General features: G+C 49.4%; 1 protein-coding gene across 3 annotated transcripts in view; it reads left to right on the forward strand.

The window, feature by feature from the left end:
* Window positions 1–25,219, forward strand: part of CAPRIN1 (cell cycle associated protein 1) — a 159,506-nt gene that overhangs the window by 113,797 nt on the left and 20,490 nt on the right. For 2 of the 3 annotated variants that reach the window (XM_063946260.1, XM_063946261.1), the window contains exons 12-16: window positions 424–476; window positions 567–674; window positions 762–911; window positions 1,038–1,185; window positions 1,612–1,785. In XM_063946260.1, the coding sequence (XP_063802330.1) occupies window positions 424–476; window positions 567–674; window positions 762–911; window positions 1,038–1,185; window positions 1,612–1,785 (633 nt within the window). Of the gene's footprint in view, window positions 1–423; window positions 477–566; window positions 675–761; window positions 912–1,037; window positions 1,186–1,611; window positions 1,790–25,219 lie in introns of all 3 variants that reach the window. The other variant, XM_063946259.1, reaches the window with a different exon arrangement.

Raw genomic sequence — 25,219 nt, forward strand, 5'->3', positions numbered from 1 at the left:
GTAACCAATGGGATGCTGCCAAAGGAGCCTCTTCAATTCCCATCGGAACTACAGTCTAGTTTTAGGTTGAGCCATGATCCGACTTATTCAGTGGGGCTGCCGTTTTTCTGGCTTGTCGGCAATTTCGACTTGTCGGAAAACACGTGGATCGGCAGATAAGCCACGTGTCTTGTCGGATTTGCAGCCAAATCAGACAGGTTTTAGTCCCATTTTCGACCAATGTCAATCGAACATTAAAAAAAGTTAGATTGATATTGTCGTATTTGGCCTCAAATTGAATACTGAACTGTCGGATCCTTTCCGTCGGAAAGAATCCGACATGAATTGAATAGACCCCGTAGCCTTTCTGTTTCTAGTCTTAGTTGGCACAGCTGAACTGCTCCTTATTCTTTCTACAATGATTAATTCTTATTTGTCCCTCAGTTCATTCTGAAACACGACTATCTCAGCCCAGCCAAGTTCCAGACAGCACACAGGTGAGTGATACGCTGGTGTCTGACTCTCCCGGCTACAGCTGGGTATGATCTCCTGTGCTGGCTAATAACACTGTGTAACCTGTGTTCAAGGTTGGCCTGGTATCTTCCACTAGTGAAGGCTATACTGGCTCCCAGATGTACCAGCCTTCTCACCCCACAGAACAGAGATCCCCAAAAGATCCCATGGAGCAAATTCAGGTAGGCAGTCCTACAGCGAGGAGCTGTGCTGCCTTTCTTTTTATAAATTGAAGGAGTAATGGCAATCCGCGTTATCCTGTTTTTCAGGCCTCTCTGTCGTTAAGTCCAGATCCAACGCAGACTTCCTCCTCGCTTCCTGCTGCTTCCCAACCTCAGGTGTTCCAGACTGGGTCCAACAAGCCGCTGCACAGCAGTGGTATCAATGTGAATGCTGCCCCATTCCAGTCTATGCAGACAGTAAGTGTACAGCGCCTTCTGCACCGCTTCACGCGTGGCTTTAAGTAGCGCCCAGGAAAGGTGGTGGCTGGGAGATTTGTGTTCAGTCCTCTCTAGCAATCGTCTCATGTTCCCATTCTCTGTCAGGTGTTTAATATGAATGCACCGGTCCCTCCTGTAAATGAGGCGGAAACGCTCAAACAGAACCAGTACCAGACCACTTACAGTCCATCGTTCCCCGGCCAACCTCATCAGGTGGAACAGTCTGACCTTCAACAAGAGCAGCTACAATCAGGTGACAACATATAATAAACCCTAGGTGGACAAGGCCTAATGATGAGTGTGATGGACGCTCCAAATAGTAATAGAGGGTGGTCTTTCATTTGGGCTCAAGATGAGTTATGGAAAGGGGTTGGGTGTGGAATCCCGGGGGTTGGGTGTGGAATCCCGGGGGTTGGGTGTGGAATCCCGGGGGTTGGGTGTGGAATCCCAATGTTCAAAATCCCAATTGACCCCAGCGAGCATTTTAACCCTAACCCCAATACTTACCGCCTGGATTCTGAATGTTGGCATACTGTGCATTGGGATATTAACTAGATCCTTTGTAAAGTAGCGGTCTCCCCTTCTAGCCGTTCTATATCTGCTGGTATATACTGTGCTCTCTGCCCTGTGTGTGGATATATTGTATCCTCATACGTGATGCCTAATGTCTGTCTTTCAGTGGTAAACACTTACCATCCAGTATCGGACCAGTCTCACCAACCTACACAGCAGAATGCTGGCTTTCCCCGGAACAACCAACCCTTCTACAACAACCGAGGACTGGCCAGAGGGGGGCAGCGTGGCAGCAGGGGCTTGATCAACGGCTACAGAGGACCATCTAATGGCTTTAGAGGCAAGTTATCAGCTGAGCTGTTCTAGAAAGCAGTATCTGCTGGAATTCTATTGTAATGGGAGGAAATGTATACACACAATTTTGTGTACTTTTTTTTTTGGGGGGGGGGGGTATTTTGGGATTTACGTGGGTGCGTGTTGTCCTCTATTTTATTTATTTTTTTCTTACCCTCTAACGTCCCATTGGATACTGGGGAATAGTATATTTGGGGTATAGATCGGGTCCACTGGAGCCATGGGCACTTTAAGAAACTGATAGTGTGTGCTGGCACCTCCCTCTCTATGCCCCTTCTAGCAGACTCTGTTTAGAAAATGTGCCCAAGGAGCCGGGTGCATTCTGTTGCTCAAGAGTTTTCTTCAGAAATTTCTTTTATACCCCTGTCACACCGCACAAATAACCAGTATCAACCCGGCATATTGCTGGGTCGGCGTGCAGTGTGAAAGGGCCATAGTCTAAATCTTAGGTCGCCTGGCCCGGGAATAAAGCCGTGTTATTTCTGGGTTGAATACCGGGTCAGTGGCAGCGTAAACGGGCTCCCGGGTCGATGGGACTTGTTTACTACATCAGGGAGAGGCGGTGCGGAGATGATCTCCTCTCCCAGTGCCGCCTCTGCCACCCGCTGCTATGGCAACCCGCCCGGCATTTTGGCGGGTTGGGGGAAGCCAGCAGTAGTGTCCAATGCCGGATCCCACCCGGGAAGGACACGTTTCCAATTCCCGGGTGGGATCCGGCATTGGCGTTGTGAAAGGGGTATTTATTTTCTGGCACACTGGTTGGCAACCAGTCCGCTGCGTCATGGGACTTATGGGGGGAACCGAACCAACTTCCTAAGAGTTAATGGTTCGTAATCCCAGCTGACAGCACACGGAGCTCCTGAGGCGCTGTGCCCCACGCCGGCAGCATGCCGCCACCCCTTAACAGATGCTGAAGTAGATGCTGTGAGTGTTACACTGGGGACCCGGTTAGCGGGTCCCCGATGCAATTTGGCGGCATGAAGGGACGGTGATCATCTGGCTCTGGGCCGCGGTACCCACTGAGTACCCAGACTGGCAGCATGGCGAACGGGGGTTGTGTATACTCGTTTTACACAGTTAATGTAGAAAGCCAGTATAAATAAAATGCGGGGACCGCGCGCCATTATGAGGGCGGGGCTTCCTGGAGAGCGGGACCAGAGGCGGCTGCTGATACAGGCTGCATGCCGAGACTGCTCCTCCACAGAATCACCACTGTAACTGGTACCAGGGTGTTATAGTGAGGGGGGAGCGCATAACCAACGGTTCTACACATAAAGAACACCCAGCGGGGAGCTGCTCGGTCTGTGGTGTAGTGTGCTGGTTCCAATCCTCTGTCGCTCCATTCAGGGTGGTCTGGGTTAGTGTGCTGGTTCCAATCCTCTGTCGCTCCATTCAGGGTGGTCTGGGTTAGTGTGCTGGTTCCAATCCTCTGTCGCTCCATTCAGGGTGGTCCGGGTTAGTGTGCTGGTTCCAATCCTGTCGCTCCATTCAGGGTGGTCTGGGTTAGTGTGCTGGTTCCAATCCTCTGTCGCTCCATTCAGGGTGGTCTGTGGTGTAGTGTGCTGGTTCCAATCCTCTGTCGCTCCATTCAGGGTGGTCTGGGTTAGTGTGCTGGTTCCAATCCTCTGTCGCTCCATTCAGGGTGCTCTGGGTTAGTGTGCTGGTTCCAATCCTCTGTCGCTCCATTCAGGGTGCTCTGGGTTAGTGTGCTGGTTCCAATCCTCTGTCGCTCCATTCAGGGTGGTCTGGGTTAGTGTGCTGGTTCCAATCCTCTGTCGCTCCATTCAGGGTGGTCTGGGTTAGTGTGCTGGTTCCAATCCTGTCGCTCCATTCAGGGTGGTCTGTGGTGTAGTGTGCTGGTTCCAATCCTCTGTCGCTCCATTCAGGGTGGTCTGGGTTAGTGTGCTGGTTCCAATCCTCTGTCGCTCCATTCAGGGTGCTCTGGGTTAGTGTGCTGGTTCCAATCCTCTGTCGCTCCATTCAGGGTGGTCTGGGTTAGTGTGCTGGTTCCAATCCTCTGTCGCTCCATTCAGGGTGGTCTGGGTTAGTGTGCTGGTTCCAATCCTCTGTCGCTCCATTCAGGGTGGTCTGGGTTAGTGTGCATATCTCACTAATACTGCATTGTGTTCTCATACTAACTGTGTGTTTCTGCTCAAACATGTCTGCAAATAATAGGATCTTGGTACTTACCAGACACCTCCTTTTCTATAAATCCACAGGGGACAGTGGAGTACTCTTGGGATATGGACGGGGCGTTAGCAGGATAGGCACATAGAGAAATATTTCTCTAACGTCCTAGTGGATGCTGGGGACTCCGAAAGGACCATGGGGAATAGCGGCTCCGCAGGAGACTGGGCACAAAGTAAAAGCTTTAGGACTAGCTGGTGTGCACTGGCTCCTCCCCCTATGACCCTCCTCCAAGCCTCAGTTAAGATTTTGTGCCCGAACGAGAAGGGTGCAATCTAGGTGGCTCTCCTGAGCTGCTTAGAGTAAAAGTTTAAATAGGTTTTTTATTTTCAGTGAGACCTGCTGGCAACAGGCTCACTGCATCGAGGGACTAAGGGGAGAAGAAGCGAACTCACCTGCGTGCAGAGTGGATTGGGCTTCTTAGGCTACTGGACATTAGCTCCAGAGGGACGATCACAGGCCCAGCCATGGATGGGTCCCGGAGCCGCGCCGCCGGCCCCCTTACAGATGCTGAAGCAAGAAGAGGTCCATAAATCGGCGGCAGAAGACTTTCCTGTCTTCATAAGGTAGCGCACAGCACTGCAGCTGTGCGCCATTGCTCTCAGCACACTTCACACTTCGGTCACTGAGGGTGCAGGACGCTGGGGGGGGGCGCCCTGGGAAGCAATGAATTTACCTTATTTGGCAAAAAATACATCACATATAGCTCCTGGGCTATATGGATGTATTTAACCCCTGCCAGTTTTCCAGAAAAAAGCGGGGCCTATCTCCTCAGCACACAGCGCCATTTTTCCCACACAGCTCCGCTGGTAGGAAGGCTCCCAGAATCTCCCCTGCATCCTGCAACTACAGAAACAGGGTAAAAAAGAGAGGGGGGCACTTATTTGGCAAAATAACAGATATAAGCAGCTATAAGGGATAGACGCTTATTGTAAGGTTGTCCCTATACATATATAGCGCTCTGGTGTGTGCTGGCAAACTCTCCCTCTGTCTCCCCAAGGGGCTAAGTGGGTCCTGTCCTCTATCAGAGCATTCCCTGTGTGTGCTGGGTGTCGGTACGTGTGTGTCGACATGTATGAGGAGGAAAATGATGTGGAGGCGGAGCAATTGCCTATAATGGTGATGTCACCCCCTAGGGAGTCGACACCTGAGTGGATGGCCGTAATTAAGGAATTACGTGACCGTGTCGGCACGTTACAGAAAACTGTTGACGACATGAGACAGCCGGCAGCTCAGTTAGTGCCTGTCCAGGCGTCTCAAACACCGTCAGGGGCTATTAAACGCCCGTTACCTCAGTGGGTCGACACGGACACAGACACTGACTCCAGTGTCGACGGTGAAGAAACAAACGTATTTTCCAGTAGGGCCACACGTTACATGATCACGGCAATGAAGGAGGTTTTGCACATCTCTGATACTGCAAGTACCACAAAAAGGGGTATTATGTGGGGTGTGAAAAAACTACCCGTAGTTTTTCCTGAATCAGATGAATTGAATGAAGTGTGTGATGAAGCGTGGGTTACCCCCGACAAAAAACTGCTAATTTCTAAAAAATTATTGGCACTATATCCCTTCACATCAGAGGTTAGGGCTCGTTGGGAAACACCCCCTAGGGTGGATAAGGCGCTCACACGCTTATCAAAACAAGTGGCGTTACCGTCTCCAGAGACGGCCGCCCTTAAGGAGCCAGCAGATAGGAGGCTGGAAAATATCCTTAAAAGTATATACACACATACTGGTGTTATACTGCGACCAGCAATCGCCTCAGCCTGGATGTGCAGTGCTGGGGTGGCTTGGTCGGATTCCCTGACTGAAAATATTGATACCCTGGACAGGGACAATATATTATTGACTATAGAGCATTTAAAGGATGCATTCCTATATATGCGAGATGCACAGAGAGACATTTGCACTCTGGCATCAAGAGTAAGTGCGATGTCCATTTCTGCCAGAAGAGGATTATGGACGCGACAGTGGTCAGGGGATGCGGATTCCAAACGGCATATGGAAGTATTGCCGTATAAAGGGGAGGAGTTATTTGGGGGCGGTCTATCGGACCTGGTGGCAACGGCTGGGAAATCCACCTTTTTACCCCAAGTCACCTCGCAGCAGAAAAAGATACCGCCTTTTCAGGCTCAGTCCTTTCGTCCCCATAAGGGCAAGCGGGCAAAAGGCCACTCATATCTGCCCCGGGGCAGAGGAAGGGGAAAAAGACTCCAACAGACAGCTTCTTCCCACGAACAGAAGCCCTCCCCCGCTTCTGCCAAGTCCTCAGCATGACGCTGGGGCCTTACAAGCGGACTCAGGCACGGTGGGGGCCCGTCTCAAGAATTTCAGCGTGCAGTGGGCTCACTCGCAAGTGGACCCCTGGATCCTGCAGGTAGTATCTCAGAGGTACAAATTGGAATTCGAGACGTCTCCCCCTCGCCGGTTCCTGAAGTCTGCTTTACCAACGTCTACCCCCGACAGGGAGGCGGTATTGGAAGCCATTCACAAGCTGTATTCCCAGCAAGTGATAATCAAGGTACCCCTCCTACAACAGGGAAAGGGGTATTACTCCACGCTGTTTGTGGTACCGAAGCCGGACGGCTCGGTGAGACCCATTTTAAATCTGAAAGCCTTGAACACTTACATAAAAAGGTTCAAGTTCAAGATGGAGTCACTCAGAGCAGTGATAGCGAACCTGGAAGAAGGGGACTACATGGTGTCTCTGGACATCAAGGATGCTTACCCCCATGTCCCAATTTGCCCTTCTCACCAAGGGTACCTCAGGTTTGTGGTACAGAACTGTCACTATCACGGCACCCCGGGTCTTTACCAAGGTAATGGCCGAAATGATGATTCTTCTTCTTCGAAGATAAGGCGTCTTAATTATCCCTTACTTGGACGATCTCCTGATAAGGGCACGGTCCAGAGAACAGTTAGAGGTCGGAGTAGCACTATCTCAAATAGTACTACGACAGCACGGATGGATTCTAAATATTCCAAAATCACAGCTGATTCCGACGACACGTCTGCTGTTCCTAGGGATGATTCTGGACACAGTACAGAAAAAGGTGTTTCTCCCGGAAGAGAAAGCCAGGGAGTTATCCGACCTAGTCGGGAAACTCCTAAGACCAGGCCAGGTGTCAGTGCATCAGTGCACAAGGGTCCTGGGAAAGATGGTGGCTTCTTACGAAGCGATTCCATTCGGCAGATTCCACGCAAGAACTTTTCAGTTGGATCTGCTAGACAAATGGTCCGGATCGCATCTTCAAATGCATCAGCGGATAACCCTGTCTCCAAGGACAAGGGTGTCTCTCCTGTGGTGGTTACAGAGTGCTCATCTCCTATCGGCATTCAGGATTGGGTCCTGGTGTCCACGGATGCCAGCCTGAGAGGCTGGGGAGCAGTCACACAGGGAAAAAATTTCCAGGGCTTGTGGTCAAGCATGGAAACGTCACTTCACATAAATATCCTGGAACTAAGGGCCATTTACAATGCCCTAAGTCAGGCAAGGCCTCTGCTTCAGGGTCAGCCAGTATTGATCCAGTCGGACAACATCACGGCAGTCGCCCACGTAAACAGACAGGGCGGCACAAGAAGCAGGAGGGCAATGACGGAAGTGACAAGGATTCTTCGCTGGGCGGAAAATCATGTGATAGCACTGTCAGCAGTGTTCATTCCGGGAGTGGACAACTGGGAAGCAGACTTCCTCAGCAGGCACGATCTTCACCCGGGGGAGTGGGGACTTCACCCAGAAGTCTTCCACATGATTGTAAACCGTTGGGAAAAACCAAAGGTGGACATGATGGCGTCTCGCCTCAACAAAAAACTGGACGGATATTGCTCCAGGTCAAGGGACCCTCAGGCAATAGCTGTGGACGCTCTGGTAACACCGTGGGTGTACCGGTCAGTGTATGTGTTCCCTCCTCTTCCTCTCATACCAAAAGTACTGAGAATCATAAGAAGGAGAGGAGTAAAGACTATACTCATGGCTCCGGATTGGCCAAGAAGGACTTGGTACCCGGAAATTCAAGAGATGCTCGCGGAAGACCCGTGGCCTCTACCTCTAAGACAGGACCTGCTCCAGCAGGGACCATGTCTGTTCCAAGACTTACCGCGGCTGCGTTTGACGGCATGGCGGTTGAACGCCGGATCCTGAAGGAAAAAGGCATTCCGGATGAAGTCATCCCTACCCTGATCAAAGCCAGGAAGGATGTAACCGTACAACATTATCACCGTATTTGGCGTAAATATGTTGCGTGGTGCGAGGCCAGGAAGGCCCCTACGGAGGAATTTCAACTGGGTCGATTCCTGCATTTCCTGCAAACAGGACTGTCTATGGGCCTCAAATTAGGGTCCATTAAGGTTCAAATTTCGGCCCTGTCGATATTCTTCCAAAAAGAACTAGCTTCTGTTCCTGAAGTTCAGACGTTTGTCAAGGGAGTACTGCATATACAGCCTCCTTTTGTGCCTCCAGTGGCACCTTGGGATCTCAATGTAGTGTTGGGATTCCTAAAATCACATTGGTTTGAACCACTCACCACTGTGGACTTGAAATATCTCACATGGAAAGTGGTAATGCTGTTAGCCCTGGCTTCAGCCAGGCGCGTATCAGAATTGGCGGCTTTATCCTATAAAAGCCCTTACCTAATTTTTCATACGGACAGGGCAGAATTGAGGACTCGTCCTCAATTTCTCCCTAAGGTGGTTTCAGCATTTCACTTAAACCAACCTATTGTGGTGCCTGCGGCTACTAGGGACTTGGAGGATTCCAAGTTGCTGGACGTAGTCAGGGCCCTGAAAATATATGTTTCCAGGACGGCTGGAGTCAGAAAATCTGACTCGCTGTTTATCCTGTATGCACCCAACAAACTGGGTGCTCCTGCTTCTAAGCAGACGATTGCTCGTTGGATTTGTAGTACAATTCAGCTTGCACATTCTGTGGCAGGCCTGCCACAGCCAAAATCTGTAAAAGCCCATTCCGCACGGAAAGTGGGCTCATCTTGGGCGGCTGCCCGAGGGGTCTCGCTTTACAACTTTGCCGAGCTGCTACTTGGTCAGGGGCAAACACGTTTGCTAAATTCTACAAATTTGATACCCTGGCTGAGGAGGACCTAGAGTTCTCTCATTCGGTGCTGCAGAGTCATCCGCACTCTCCCGCCCGTTTGGGAGCTTTGGTATAATCCCCATGGTCCTTTCGGAGTCCCAAGCATCCACTAGGACGTTAGAGAAAATAAGAATTTACTTACCGATAATTCTATTTCTCATAGTCCGTAGTGGATGCTGGGCGCCCATCCCAAGTGCGGATTGTCTGCAATACTTGTACATAGTTACAAAAATCGGGTTGTTTATTGTTGTGAGCCATCTTTTCAGAGGCTCCTTCTGTTATCATGCTGTTAACTGGGTTCAGATCACAGGTTGTACGGTGTGATTGGTGTGGCTGGTATGAGTCTTACCCGGGATTCAAAATCCTTCCTTATTGTGTACGCTCGTCCGGGCACAGTATCCTAACTGAGGCTTGGAGGAGGGTCATAGGGGGAGGAGCCAGTGCACACCAGCTAGTCCTAAAGCTTTTACTTTGTGCCCAGTCTCCTGCGGAGCCGCTATTCCCCATGGTCCTTTCGGAGTCCCCAGCATCCACTACGGACTATGAGAAATAGAATTATCGGTAAGTAAATTCTTATTTTAAATTCGTAACTCTCTACCCTCCTCCATACTCCCATAGTACCTCAGGGTTTTTTACTGATCCGAACAGGAGCGATAGAGAGGATGAACAATGGAGAATTACATATAACATTATAACAGAATGGACAACTACACAGTTGACACGACAATAGATAACAATCACCTGAACAATTGAACCAGTCGGTGAGAATGTGTTACCATAAGATCCACTGAACTTACCACAACACAGGTAAAACTGCTCTGGGTGGGCGTCCAGTGCCCCCTGTGGAATCAAAGAGAAGGATTTACCTGGTAAGTACCAAAATCCTGTGTTCTTTTTCATCCACTAGGGGTCACTGGAGTACTCTTGGGATGTACCAAAGTTTGCCCCTTGGGCGGGAGAGCTGTTTGGCACCTGTAACACTAGGCGGCCAAAGCTAGATGCTGATGCCGCAAACGTATGAAACTTGTAAAAGCGCACAATCGTGTGCACTGATGACCATGTAGCCACACGGCAAAGTTGCATCGTAGAAGCTCCACGACCTGCTGCCCATGAAGTTCCCACAGAACGTGTGGAATGAGCTGAAACTGATGTAGGCGGCTGTAGACTAGCATGAAGGTAAGCCTGATGTATGGTCAGCTTAATACATCTGGACAAGGTCTGCTTGGAAGTTGGCCAACCTATCTTGACTGCATCATAGAGAACAAACAATGTATTCGTTTTATGTACTGTTGATGTTTGGGCTACATAAACGCGTAGTGCGCGTACCACATCCAAAGTAGCTGGAGTTCCTGAACCTTCTGATAATACCGGAACTCCGATTGGTTGTTGTGAAAAGAAGATACCACCTTTGGTAGGAGAGCGGGATTCGTCCGAAGTTCCGCTCCATCATCATGAAACGCCAAATATGGTGGGTTGCATGACAAGGCACACAAATCTGAAACACGCCTTGCTGAAGCTAAGGCTAGCAGAAAAACTGTTATCCAAGTGAGAAACTTAACATCCACTTGTTGTTATAAGGGTTCAAAAATTGAAGACTGTAAAACCATAGCGCTGTAGGTGGTATAAATGGAGGTTGAACTCTGAGGACACTTTGCAGGAAAGTGTGAACTGTTGGCAAAAGGGCCAAACGCCTTTGAAAGTAAATTGACCAGGAAGAGACCTGCACCTTTAGTGTAGATAAACGTAGTCCTCCATCTAATTCTTAATGCTTCACACCATCCTATATAGGCACGCCAAATCCTGTGATAATGAGCTGCCGTAACTGGCTTCCTAGCATGTAACATGGTTGGTATAACCGATTCTGGAAAGCCCTCTCGTCTCGAGCAGTTTCAACAGCCACCCCGTCAAACGCAGCCGCGCTAATTCAGGCTACAGGAATGGACCCTGTTGTAGTAGGTCTGGACGTAGCGGGATCGTCTGCGTGTAGACAGCGGAGATCCGAGAACCACACTCTGAGGCCAATGAGGCGCCACTAGTATGACTGTCGTAGACTCTCGTTTTATCCGCTTTAGCAACCGAGGAAGCAGTGGAAACAGATACACGAGGCTGTACTGCCACGCGATTGTGAGAGCAGCCACTGCCTTTTGTATCTCTTGTTCTGGACACATACTGAGCTGTTTGATGATTTTGGCAAGATGCCATTAGATCCACCTGTGGGTAACCCCACCGCTGGACCAACATCTGGAACACTTCTGGATTTAATGCCCATTCTCCTGGATGAAAATCCTGACTGCTGAGATAATCCGCTTCCCAGTTGTCCACTCCTGGAATAAATACTGCCGACAATATCACCTGGTGATGCTCGGCCCATTTCAGGATTCGAGCAACTTCCCGCATGGCCATGCGACTTCGAGTTCTTCCTTGTTTGTTGATGTATGCGACTGCCGTCTGGCTGCACCTGGACAGTGTGAGACTGGAGCATGTGCACTGCCTGTCGCAGCGCGTTGTAAATTGCCCTGAGTTCCAGGACATTTATTGATAGTAGTAATATTTCTCGGTCTGACCATAGACTCTGAAGCTGACAATGTAGGGCCACTGCTCCCCAACCTCTTAGACTTGTGTTCGTCGTCAGAATTATCCAATTCCAGACTGAACCCTTTTCCTGCGGTGAGATTGTGTACTTGGAGCCACCAGAGCAGTGATACTCTGGCCCTTGGAGACAACCGCACCATCTGATGAATTTGTAGATGCGAGCCTGACCACTGTGCGAGAACATCCAGTTGAAAAGGACGCGAGTGAAATCTTCCGAACTGGAGCGCTTCAAAAGCTGCCATCATCTTTCCTAACAGTCGAATGCACAAATGTACCGAGACTGTGCGTGGCGTGAGCACTAACTGTACCAGATGACGAATACTTTGTGCTTTCTGTTCTGGCAGGTAAATTCGTTGATCCACTGTATCGAGAATGGAATCGGGCTTGATTTCTTGAAGTTGACAATCCAACCGTGCTGAACTAGCACATTGTAGGTCAGCAAGGCATGTTGGAGGAGTATCTGTTGAGACGGAGCTTTGAGAAGCAGATCGTCTAAGTACGGAACAATTATCACTCCCAGGGATCTGAGATGAGCTATCATCACAGACATCACCTTGGTGAATACCCGAGGTGCTGACGAGAGGCCAAACGGTAGAGCCTGAAATTGATAATGATTTTGTTGTACTGCAAAGCAAACCTTAAGTACCTCTGATGCGGTGGCCAAATTGGAATGTGTAAGTACGCATCCTTGAGATCCAGCGAAATCATGAATTCCTGTTGCTCTAAAACTGCAATCACTGACCGCAGGGATTCCATCTTGAATCTGTAGTAAGTGACATACTGATTGAGCCCCTTTTAGTTTCAATATCGGTCTAACAGAGCCATCCAGCTTTGGTACTACAAAAAGACTGGAATAATAACCTTGGCCCTGTTGGTGAACTGTAACCGGAATCAAAACTGCTGAATCTACGAGAGACTGAATCGCGGTCCGCAGAACCGCCTTTTTGTCTTCTGGCACAGGCAGACCTGTCTTGAAAAACAGCATTGGTGGAAGACAGTCGAACTCTTATTTTGTAATCTTTGAACACTAAATTGCGGATCCAACCATCTGTGGATGTCTGAAACCACACCAAGTGTAACTTCTGAAGGCATGCTCCCACAACTGAAGATCTGCGATGGGCTGGAGGCCCATCATGCCACTGGCTTGTCTGTGGTCTTGGCGTCCTGACGACTGTTAGTGGTTTGTTGAAAATCACGTCCTCTGCCATGTCTACTGTGTGGTTGTTCCTCTACCACGGCCTCGAAAGGACTGAGGTCTAAAGGATTTGAACGCTGGTCCAGAGTATTTCCGTTTAGGAACCTGTGTAGGCAATGGTAGGAAAACAGACTTCCCCCAGTGACCTGAGAAATCCATTTGTCCAATTCAGGACCAAACAACATCTCGCCAGCGTAAGGCAACGCTTCTATTCCTCGTTTGACTCCGCCTGCCAAGATTGCAGCCAAATTGCACGTCGTGCCGCAACTAGTGAAGCTGTAAGGCAAGAACTAACCTGGCCAACTTCCATAGAAGCCGTACCTAGATACTCAGCAGATTCACAGATGTGATCAGCCAGAAGTAGAAGGTGGTATTCTTGTAGGCCTAATTTGAGCTGTGTTGCCCATGCAACTACAGCCTTGTTAACCCAAACTCCAACCAAAGCAGGTCTAAGGAACACCCCTACTCCTGTATACATTGACTTTAACATATAGCTTACGCTCTGATGGGTCTTTAAGCGTCGTAGCAGCTGGTACTGTAATGGTTAACTTTTTAGAAAGTTTTGACACCAAGGAATCCACAGCCGGTGGATTTTCCCATTTAGACTTCATAGACTCTGGAAACGGGTAGCTAGACAGAAATCGTCGAGGTATAGAAAACTGTTTGTTCGGATTTTTCCATGCTTCTGTTAACTGCTCATTAAGAGAATCTGAATAAGGAAAACACACACCGGTGTTCTGTCTTTTAGCAAATAACACTTCATCCTTTTAAAAGAGGTTCTTCAACCTCCGTAAAATTTAGAACCTAACGTACTGCCCTGATGAGATTATCAATGGCCGGGCTATCAGTAACCTCACTATCTGACTCCTGGCCCAATTCACCCTCCTCATGTTCCTCTTGAGATATTGAATTGTCAGAATGCAGCATAGCTGAAACTGGTAAATTATAAGATGAATAGCTATTTTTCAGAATTGAGCTAGACTTCGACTTTTGTAACCCTTGCAAAGTCCTAGACATATCCTGAGCCCCTTCTGATATCTCAGGAGGTATTACCCTAGCCTCACATCTAGTCGCCTCGCGCTTCTTTCGTGCAGCGGCCAGTTCTGATTGTAAACCAGTCATGACATCCGCCAGCATCGCCCAAGGAGGATCAGTGTAAGGGTTTGTATTTGTAGCCGTATTTGTAAGACCTACTGTTCATGTGGTGGTTTCATCAGGTAACACTCTCACAGACATTGCAGCTATGCTGATTTTTTGATTTTTGCATTTGCCTTGCTTATTATGTACACAGACAAGTAGACAAAGACAGACAAGTCCCACAACTCAGTAAAAATGTAACTAAAGTGTGTATAAGCCTGAATTGCAGTGCAAGTGGCCAGACTACAATCAGTGAAACCTGTGCTGTACAGAATTCCTACTAACACCTCTGCTCTTCCAGTGGCTGAGTGTTGTAGGACAGCAAACTTCCTGGAAGAAGAAACAGGAAGTAGAATTAAAATGGCGTCCTGCCATGTGGTAACATACATAATACCCCTATATTGCAGAAGTGTTACACAGGCTTAATAGCCTGATAGCAGCTAGTAATAATATTACAGAACATGCTGAAGAAATCAGTGTATTATTTAACGGAGATCCTTAGTGCATCCCGCGGCGCTGCTGCGGCCCTAATCTCCCCTGTGCAGCATCGCTGTATACTGACGGACCGCGGCAGCAGTTAACATGTCCGTGGTCCGACCGAAGAGAGAGCCGTGTCAACTTAGAAGCTAACCGTGGCAATTAGCGGGAGAGAGGTGGGGAGCGGTGGTGGGCGCCTAGCGGCGGCTGCTAAGCAGTTCGCGGCTTGTCTGGGAGCGGCGGCTAGCAGACAGCAGGGGCATGATAAAAAAACAAAAACATACAGCCCCACATGGCACACTGTCGCCCCTCAACCCCAGCAAGACAAAGCAAGTGAGCGGAGGCAGTGTGAGCTGCCTAACCGCTCCTTACCTGGATACAGTGGAGGCTATGATGGGGCTTCTCTCAGCAAGCTCTGTCCAGCTCCTTCTGCAGCCCCAGGCTGCAATCAGCTCAGCTGATTGTGGTCTATGGCTGTGCTCCTCTCCTGAGTGCCGACAAGCCGATTGCTGCTGCAGCAGCACCACCAACAATCCCGGACCCAAGCTTCTTTATTAGCTGGGAAGAGACTGAGTGTAATCTGTAAAAAATAGTAGAAAAACTGTGGAGACCTCTCCACCTGTGTCATCCCGGTGAGGCACAAAAAACACTGAGGTACCTTTGGGAGTATGGAGGGGGTGGAGAGTTACTAATTTAAATATTTAAATGTGCCTGTCCCTGCTAACGCCCCATACATATTCCAAGAGTACTCCAGTGACCCCTAGTGGATGAAAAAGAAAAGTCTGTGTGTACTTTATACAAGTCTAGGTTTACACCTTCCTCACAGGGGTCCCTAATCTGTACCCAATGCTCAATTCCTTCATAGGGTAGTATTGTGCAGGAACCAGAGTGGATGGAATCATTTAAAACTATGATTTCCAGTATTAAATTCGGAGTTGGCTACGGCTAAACAAGAAAGATAGACCCTGGAACAAACTATGGACACATTTATGGTAGCTGCTGCAGAACACAGACAGCCTCTTCAGCCCCTCCTGTTGGTCTCTCGTAAATGCACTCTCACACAATTTATTACAATCTGACTCTGAACTACCAGAGTTTGAGGAAGGAGAGGCTGAGGTGGATGAGGATAATTCCCTGTCCCCAGGTGTTAAAGCTCTCATTTATGCCATTAGGGAGGTGCTCAATATTCCCGATAAGGAGGAAGAACAGACGGAAGAATTGTTATTTAATGTGAAACCAAAGTCCTCTGCAACCTCCCCGGTTTCTTAGGAATTAGATTCCCTGGCTAAGGCAGCATGAATAAATCCTGACAAAATTTATTACCCCTAAATGGGTGTTAAATTAATTTCCTTTCCCTACAGAGGATAGGAAAATTTGGGAAGCCCCACAGACAGTGGATACTTCTGTGTCCAGGCTGTCGCTTAAGATTGTTTCTCTGACGTCCTAGTGGATGCTGGGAACTCCGTAAGGACCATGGGGAATAGCGGCTCCGCAGGAGACTGGGCACAAAAAGTAAAAGCTTTAGACTAGCTGGTGTGCACTGGCTCCTCCCCCTATGACCCTCCTCCAAGCCTCAGTTAGATTTTTGTGCCCGAACGAGAAGGGTGCAAGCTAGGTGGCTCTCCTGAGCTGCTTAGAAGTAAAAGTTTAAATAGGTTTTTTATTTTCAGTGAGTCCTGCTGGCAACAGGCTCACTGCATCGTGGGACTAAGGGGAGAAGAAGCGAACTCACCTGACTGCAGAGTGGATTGGGCTTCTTGGCTACTGGACATTAGCTCCAGAGGGACGATCACAGGTTCAGCCTGGATGGGTCCCGGAGCCGCGCCGCCGGCCCCCTTACAGAGCCAGAAGAGCGAAGAGGTCCGGAGAAAGCGGCGGCAGAAGACGTTCCTGTCTTCAAATAAGGTAGCGCACAGCACTGCAGCTGTGCGCCATTGCTCTCAGCACACTTCACACTCCGGTCACTGAGGGTGCAGGGCGCTGGGGGGGAGCGCCCTGAGACGCAATAAAAATGATATAAAAACCTTATATGGCTAAATAAAATGCATCACATATAGCTCCTGGGCTATATGGATGCATTTATCCCCTGCCAGTTTCCTGAAAAAAGCGGGAGAAAAGGCCGCCGTGAAGGGGGCGGAGCCTTTCTCCTCAGCACACAAGCGCCATTTTCTTTCACAGCTCCGCTGGAAGGACGGCTCCCTGACTCTCCCCTGCAGACTACACTACAGAAACAGGGTAAAACAGAGAGGGGGGCACTATTGGCAGCTAATATATAAATACAGCAGCTATAACAGGGAGTAACACTTATATAAGGTTATCCCTGTATATATATAGCGCTCTGGTGTGTGCTGGCAAACTCTCCCTCTGTCTCCCCAAAGGGCTAGTGGGGTCCTGTCCTCTATCAGAGCATTCCCTGTGTGTGTGCTGGGTGTCGGTACGATTGTGTCGACATGTATGAGGAGGAAAATGATGTGGAAGCAGAGCAATTGCCTGTGTTAGTGATGTCACCCCCTAGGGAGTCGACACATGACTGGATGGTTGTAATTAAAGAATTACGTGACAATGTCAGCACTTTGCAAAAAACTGTTGACGACATGAGACAGCCGACAAATCAATTAGTGCCTGTTCAGGCGTCTCGGACACCGTCAGGGGCGCTAAAACGCCCGTTACCTCACATGGTCGACACAGACCCTGACACGGATACCGAATCCAGTGTCGACGGTGACGAGACGAACGTAATGTCCAGTAGGGCCACACGTTACATGATCACGGCAATGAAGGAGGCATTGCACATTTCTGACACTACAAGTACCACAAAAAAGGGTATTATGTGGGGTGTGAAAAAACTACCAGTGGTTTTTCCTGAGTCAGATGAATTAAATGAGGTGTGTGATAAAGCGTGGGTTTCCCCCGATAAAAAACTGCTGATTTCTAATAAATTATTGGCACTATACCCTTTCCCGCCAGAGGTTAGGGCACGTTGGGAAACACCCCCTAGGGTAGATAAGGCGCTCACACGCTTATCAAAACAAGTGGCGTTACCGTCTCCTGATACGGCCGCTCTCAAGGAACCAGCTGATAGAAGGCTGGAAAATATCTTAAAAGGTATATACACACATACCGGTGTTATACTGCGACCAGCGATCGCCTCAGCCTGGATGTGCAGCGCTGGAGTGGCTTGGTCGGATTCCCTGACTGAAAATATTGATACCCTGGATAGGGACAGTATATTGTTAACTATAGAGCATTTAAAGGATGCATTACTATATATGCGAGATGCACAGAGGGATATTTGCACCCTGGCATCTAGAGTAAGTGCGATGTCCATTTCTGCCAGAAGAACGTTATGGACACGACAGTGGTCAGGTGATGCGGATTCCAAACGACATATGGAAGTATTGCCGTATAAAGGGGAGGAGTTATTTGGGGTCGGTCTATCGGACCTGGTGGCCACAGCAACGGCTGGAAAATCCACCTTTTTACCCCAGGTCACCTCTCAGCAGAAAAAGACACCGTCTTTTCAAACCCAGTCCTTTCGTCCCTATAAGGGCAAGAGGGAAAAAGGCCGCTCGTTCCTTCCCCGGGGCAGAGGAAGGGGAAAAAGACTGCACCATACAGCCTCTTCCCAGGAGCAGAAGCCCTCCCCCGCTTCTGCCAAGTCCTCAGCATGACGCTGGGGCTCTGCAAGCAGACTCGGGCACGGTGGGGGGCCGTCTCAAGAATTTCAGCGCACAGTGGGCTCACTCGCAAGTGGACCCCTGGATCCTGCAGGTAGTATCACAGGGGTACAAATTGGAATTCGAGACGTCTCCCCCTCGCCGGTTCCTGAAGTCTGCTCTACCAACGTCTCCCTCCGACAGGGAGGCAGTATTGGAAGCTGTTCACAAGCTGTATTCCCAGCAGGTGATAATCAAGGTACCCCTCCTACAACAGGGAAAGGGGTATTATTCCACGCTGTTTGTGGTACCGAAGCCGGACGGCTCGGTGAGACCAATTTTAAATCTAAAATCTTTGAACACTTACATAAAAAGGTTCAAATTCAAGATGGAGTCACTCAGAGCAGTGATAGCGAACCTGGAAGAAGGGGACTATATGGTATCTCTAGACATCAAGGATGCTTATCTCCATGTCCCAATCTACCCTTCTCACCAAGGGTACCTCAGGTTTGTGATACAAAACTGTCATTATCAGTTTCAGACGCTGCCGTTTGGATTGTCCACGGCACCACGGGTCTTTACCAAGGTAATGGCCGAAATGATGATTCTTCTTCGAAGAAAAGGCGTATTAATTATCCCTTACTTGGACGATCTCCTGATAAGGGCAAGGTCCAGGGAACAGTTAGAGGTTGGAGTAGCACTATCTCAGGTAGTGCTACGTCAGCACGGGTGGATTCTAAATATCCCAAAATCACAGCTGATTCCAACAACACGTCTACTGTTCCTAGGGATGATTCTGGACACAGTCCAGAAAAAGGTGTTTCTCCCGGAGGAGAAGGCCAGGGAGTTATCCGAGCTAGTCAGGAACCTCCTAAAACCAGGACAAGTGTCAGTGCACGAGAGTCCTGGGAAAAATGGTGGCTTCTTATGAAGCGATTCCATTCGGAAGATTCCATGCAAGAACTTTTCAGTGGGATCTGCTGGACAAATGGTCCGGATCGCATCTTCAGATGCATCAGCGGATAACCCTATCTCCAAGGACAAGGGTATCTCTCCTGTGGTGGTTACAGAAGGCTCATCTTCTAGAGGGCCGCAGATTCGGCATTCAGGATTGGATGCTGGTAACCACGGATGCCAGCCTGAGAGGCTGGGGAGCAGTCACACAGGGAAGAAATTTCCAGGGCTTGTGGTCAAGCATGGAAACGTCTCTTCACATAAATATCCTAGAGCTAAGGGCCATTTACAATGCCCTAAGTCAAGCAAGGCCTCTACTTCAGGGTCAACCGGTATTGATCCAGTCGGACAACATCACGGCTGTCGCCCACGTAAACAGACAGGGCGGCACAAGAAGCAGGAGGGCAATGGCAGAAGCTGCAAGGATTCTCCGCTGGGCGGAAAATCATGTGATAGCACTGTCAGCAGTGTTCATTCCGGGAGTGGACGACCTCCACCCGGGGGAGTGGGGACTTCATCCAGAAGTCTTCCAAGTGATTGTAAACCGTTGGGAAAAACCAAAGGTGGACATGATGGCGTCCCGTCTCAACAAGAAACTGGACAGATATTGCGCCAGGTCAAGGGACCCTCAGGCAATAGCGGTGGACGCTCTGGTAACTCCGTGGGTGTTCCAGTCGGTATATGTGTTCCCTCCTCTTCCTCTCATACCAAAAGTACTGAGAATCATAAGAAGGAGAGGAGTAAGAACGATACTCGTGGCTCCGGATTGGCCAAGAAGAACTTGGTACCCGGAGCTGCAAGAGATGCTCACGGAGGACCCGTGGCCTCTACCTCTAAGGAAGGACCTGCTCCAGCAGGGACCTTGTCTGTTCCAAGACTTACCGCGGCTGCGTTTGACGGCATGGCGGTTGAACGCCGGATCCTGAAGGAAAAAGGCATTCCAGATGAAGTCATCCCTACCCTGATCATGGCCAGGAAGGATGTAACTGCAAAACATTATCATCGCATTTGGCGAAAATATGTTGCGTGGTGTGAGGCCAAGAAGGCCCCTACGGAGGAATTTCAACTGGGTCGTTTCCTACATTTCCTGCAAGCAGGATTGTCTATGGGCCTAAAATTAGGATCCATTAAGGTTCAAATTTCGGCCCTGTCGATCTTCTTCCAGAAAGAACTGGCTTCAGTGCCTGAAGTTCAGACGTTTGTCAAAGGGGTACTGCATATACAGCCTCCTTTTGTGCCTCCAGTGGCACCTTGGGATCTCAATGTAGTTTTAGGGTTCCTAAAATCACATTGGTTTGAACCACTTGCCACAGTGGATTTGAAATATCTCACATGGAAAGTGGTAATGCTGTTGGCCCTGGCTTCAGCCAGGCGCGTATCAGAATTGGCGGCTTTATCCTATAAAAGCCCTTACCTGATATTTCATTCGGATAGGGCGGAATTGAGGACTCGTCCTCAATTTCTCCCTAAGGTGGTTTCAGCGTTTCACATGAATCAACCTATTGTGGTACCTGTGGCTACTAGGGACTTGGAGGACTCCAAGTTGCTGGACGTAGTCAGGGCCCTAAAAATATGTTTCCAGGACGGCTGGAGTCAGAAAATCTGACTCGCTGTTTATACTGTATGCACCCAACAAGCTGGGTGCTCCTGCTTCTAAGCAGACGATTGCTCGTTGGATTTGTAGTACAATTCAACTTGCACATTCTGTGGCAGGCCTGCCACAGCCAAAATCTGTAAAAGCCCATTCCACACGGAAGGTGGGCTCATCTTGGGCGGCTGCCCGAGGGGTCTCGGCTTTACAACTTTGCCGAGCAGCTACTTGGTCAGGGGCAAACACGTTTGCTAAATTCTACAAATTTGATACCCTGGCTGAGGAGGACCTGGAGTTCTCTCATTCGGTGCTGCAGAGTCATCCGCACTCTCCCGCCCGTTTGGGAGCTTTGGTATAATCCCCATGGTCCTTACGGAGTTCCCAGCATCCACTAGGACGTCAGAGAAAATAAGAATTTACTTACCGATAATTCTATTTCTCGTAGTCCGTAGTGGATGCTGGGCGCCCATCCCAAGTGCGGATTGTCTGCAATACTTGTATATAGTTATTGTTACAAACAAATCGGGTTGTTTATTGTTGGAAGCCATCTTTTCAGAGGCTCCTACGGTTATCATACTGTTAACTGGGTTCAGATCACGAGTTGTACGGTGTGATTGGTGTGGGTGGTATGAGTCTTACCCGGGATTCAAGATCCTTCCTTATTATGTACGCTCGTCCGGGCACAGTATCTTAACTGAGGCTTGGAGGAGGGTCATAGGGGGAGGAGCCAGTGCACACCAGCTAGTCTAAAGCTTTTACTTTTTGTGCCCAGTCTCCTGCGGAGCCGCTATTCCCCATGGTCCTTACGGAGTTCCCAGCATCCACTACGGACTACGAGAAATATAATTATCGGTAAGTAAATTCTTATTTTTACCTGTACCTGGGGCTGTTTCCCTTAAAGTCCCAGAAGATCGCAAGATTGAAACCACTCTTAAATCAATGTACTCTGCAGCGGGTGTAGCCCAACGCCCTACCATATAGTCTGCGGCTGGATTTCTAGAACCTTGGTAAAATGGTCTGATGAGGTACTGAAAGGGCTGCTGACACTACCTCAGGAAGAGATAGTTACATTACTACTACATATCCAAAATGCTGCAAACTTTGAGTGAGGCTGTTAAGGAACTTAGTATCATTAACGGCCGTACCACTGCTATGGCGGTATCTGCTCGTAGAGCCCTGTGGCTGCGTCAATGGTCAGCGGATGCCGATTCAAAAAAAGGTGTGGAGAACCTTCCTTTTACAGGTGATGCCTTGTTTGAGGAAGAACTGAACAAGTGGATATCTCAGCCAACTGCAGGTAAATCTACATATCTGCTGTCTGCTCCGCCACCTGCCAGGCGTCCCTAACCTGGACCCTCCCTGCAGTCCTTTCGGGTGGCCAGATTCAGAGGCAAAGCCAAAGGTGCCTCCAATGCTGCTAGAGGATCTTGTGGTAAGTCCTGTAAACCAGCAGCTGCTGGACCTGCAGATCAGACTTTAGGATCCTCTTTCACGAAGACCTTCGTTTGACGGTTGGCCCCATCAGCAAGGTGACTTTCAAGTAGGTGCTCGCCTTCAACATTTTGCCCACATATGGGCAGAGTCCTGCTGGGATCCTTGGGTGAGGGACCTCCTATCCCAAGGATACCAGCTGGAATTCCAGGAAATCCCTCCTCTCAGATTCTTCAGATCAGGCTTACCATCTTCACAGGAAGCCAGGGTTTCCTTACAGCAGGCAGTGCAAAAGCTGCTTTCTGCAGGAGTTACTGTTCCAGTGCCTCCTCAGCTGCACACAAAGGGCTTTTACTCTTTGTGGTTCCGAAGCTGGACAGATCTGTACGACCGATCTTGAACCTAAAATCCCTGAACCCTTCTCTTCGGGTGTTCAAATTAAAAGTGGAAGAGCAGTGATAGCGAATCTGGAGGAGGGGAGTTTCTGGTGTCCCTGGATATAAAGGACGCATACCTACATATCCCAATTTGGCCCCCTCACCAAGCGATCCTCCGGTTAGCAATTCTGGACCAGCATTTCCTGTTTCAGGCCTTACCCTTCGGTCTCTCCACACAGCCCCAAGGGTATTCACAAAGGTCATGGCGGAAATGATGCTGCACATGAGGGGTGCCAAATAATTCCGTACCTGGACGTTCTCCTGATAAAGGCGGTGTCCTGGGAACAGCTTCTGCACAGTGTCGACTACTCGTTTGAGTGTCCATCCGTGATCCATAAAGCAATTTCCAGATATCTCACTTGTAACTGTCTTGGAGAATTCAGTTCCTGGGGATGATCCTGGATACGGTGTCTCAGAAGGTTTACCTTCCTATGGACAAGGCCTTGACTATTCAGTCTATGGTCCGGTCAGTGCTGAGACCTCGTGTGGTCTCAATTCAACTTTGCATCCGCTTGCCAGGCAAGATGGTGGCATCCTATGGGGCGATACAGTACGGCAAGTTCCACGCGTGACCATCTCAACTGGTTTTGTTGGACAAATCATTGGGATCTCGCCTGCACATGCATCAGCCTATAACCCGGTCACCGAAAGCACGGTTATCCCTGCTATGGTGGCTACAAGTCCCCCATCTGGTGGAGGGTCAGAGTTTCAACACCCAGTCATGGATGCTGTTGACAACAGATGCCAACCTCCGGGGTTGGGGAGCTGTGACTCAAGGATCACAATTCCAGGGGACATGGTAGTTTCAGGAATCTGCTCTTCCAATCAACATCCTGGAACTCAGGGCAATTTGCAATGCTCTAATACAGGCCTCATCCCTCCTTCGGAATCGGGCTATCCAGGTGAAGACTGACAATGCCACGCGAGGGGTGTCGAGATTACTCCTCTGGGCGAAAGCCAATGCAAGGGCCATCTCAGCCGTTTACATTCCAAGAGTGGACTTCCTAAGCAGGCACGACCTCCATCCGGGGGAATGGGGCCTCCACCCTCGGGTGTTTTCAACAACCCCGGTGGGGTTGTCCACAGACAGACCTGATGGCTTCTCGTCTCAACAAGAAGCTCCGTCGTTACTGCTCCAGAACGAGGAACTCGCAGGCAGTTACGGTAGACGCTCTGACGACGCCATGGATTTACTAGTTCGTTTACCTGTTTCCTCCAATTTCTCTAATTCCAAGAGTTCTCAATAGACTCAAAGGGAAGGGTTCAGGCAATTCTCATTGCCCCAGATTGGCCCCGACGGGCCTGTTATGCGGACCTCCTGGCCCTATCGTTGGAGGAACCCTGGCCTCTGCCGCTTCTCAATGACCTTCTTCAATAAGGACCGTTCGTCTATCCAGACTTACAGCGGCTGGCTACGTTTGACGGCCTGGAAGTTGGGAGAGAGATTTTAACCAGGAAGGGTCTTCCATCCAAGGTGGTTTCCACTGTGATTCAGGCACGTAAGGTGGTTACCTCCAAACATTACCACCGTATTTGGAAGAAATATGTTTCTTGGTGTGATGGTTCGGAATGTTCTCCTGTGGAATTTCGTCTGGGCCGGCTTCTACTGCAAGCAGGAGTGGATAAGGGCCTACGATTAGGCTCTATCAAGGTTCAGATTTTGGCTCTCTATCTTCTTCCAGAAACAACTGGCGGTACTTCCTTAAGTACAGACCTTCTTTAAGGGGGTGTTGCACATTCAACCACCATTTGTTCATCCCACTGCTCCGTGGGACCTCAATGTGGTGTTGCCCTTTCTCCAGTCGGATTGGTTTGAACCCTTGCATACGGTTTACTTAAAATACCTAACGTGAAAGACTGTTATGTTAGTGGCCTTGGCTTCGGCTCGGCAAGTGTCGGAATTGGAGGCCTTGTTCTGTAAGAGCCCATACTTGGGGTTTCATGAGGATAGGGCAGAGCTCAGAACTTGCCCAGTTTTTGCCGAAAGTGGTGTCTGCCTTTCATGTAAATCAGCCAATTGTGGTTCCAGACTTATCTGACCCTTCAGTTGCTCCAAAGTCCCTGGATGTTGTGAGGGCTTTGAGGATTTACATCAAAAGGACTGCTCAACGCAGGAAGTCTGACTCGCTTTTTGTCCTTTAAGATGCTACGAAAACTGGTCGTCCTGACTCCAAGCAGTCCATTGCTCGTTGGCTCAAATTGACTATCTAACAAGCCTATACTTTGGCTGCTCTGCCGCTGCCGAGTTTGGTTCAGGCCCACTGCACAAGGTTGGTGGGTTCTTCTGGGCGGCTGCCCGGGGTGTCTCGGCCTTACAGTTGTGCTGTGCAGCTACTTGGTCTGGTGTGAACACGTTTGTTAAGTTCTACAGGTTCGACACCTTGGCCAAGGATGACCTTCAGTTTGGTCAAGCGGTTTTGCAGGGGTCTCGGCACTCTCCCACCCGTTCTGGGAGCTTTGGGACGTCCCTGTGGTAATATACTATTCCCCAGTATCCACTAGGAAGTAAGAGAAAATAGTAATTTAATACCTACCGGTAATTCCTTTTCTTGTAGTCCGTAGTGGATACTGGGCACCCGCCTCAGTGCTTCGTTACTACTTACCTGGGTGTAAGTGTTATTGGATGGGTTTGCTGTTGCTTCCCTGTTCCATGTTTGGTTAGCATTGCGTT

This window comes from Pseudophryne corroboree, chromosome 11 (genome assembly GCF_028390025.1).
Source record: "Pseudophryne corroboree isolate aPseCor3 chromosome 11, aPseCor3.hap2, whole genome shotgun sequence".
In the NCBI taxonomy this organism is placed as follows: Eukaryota; Metazoa; Chordata; class Amphibia; order Anura; family Myobatrachidae; genus Pseudophryne; species Pseudophryne corroboree.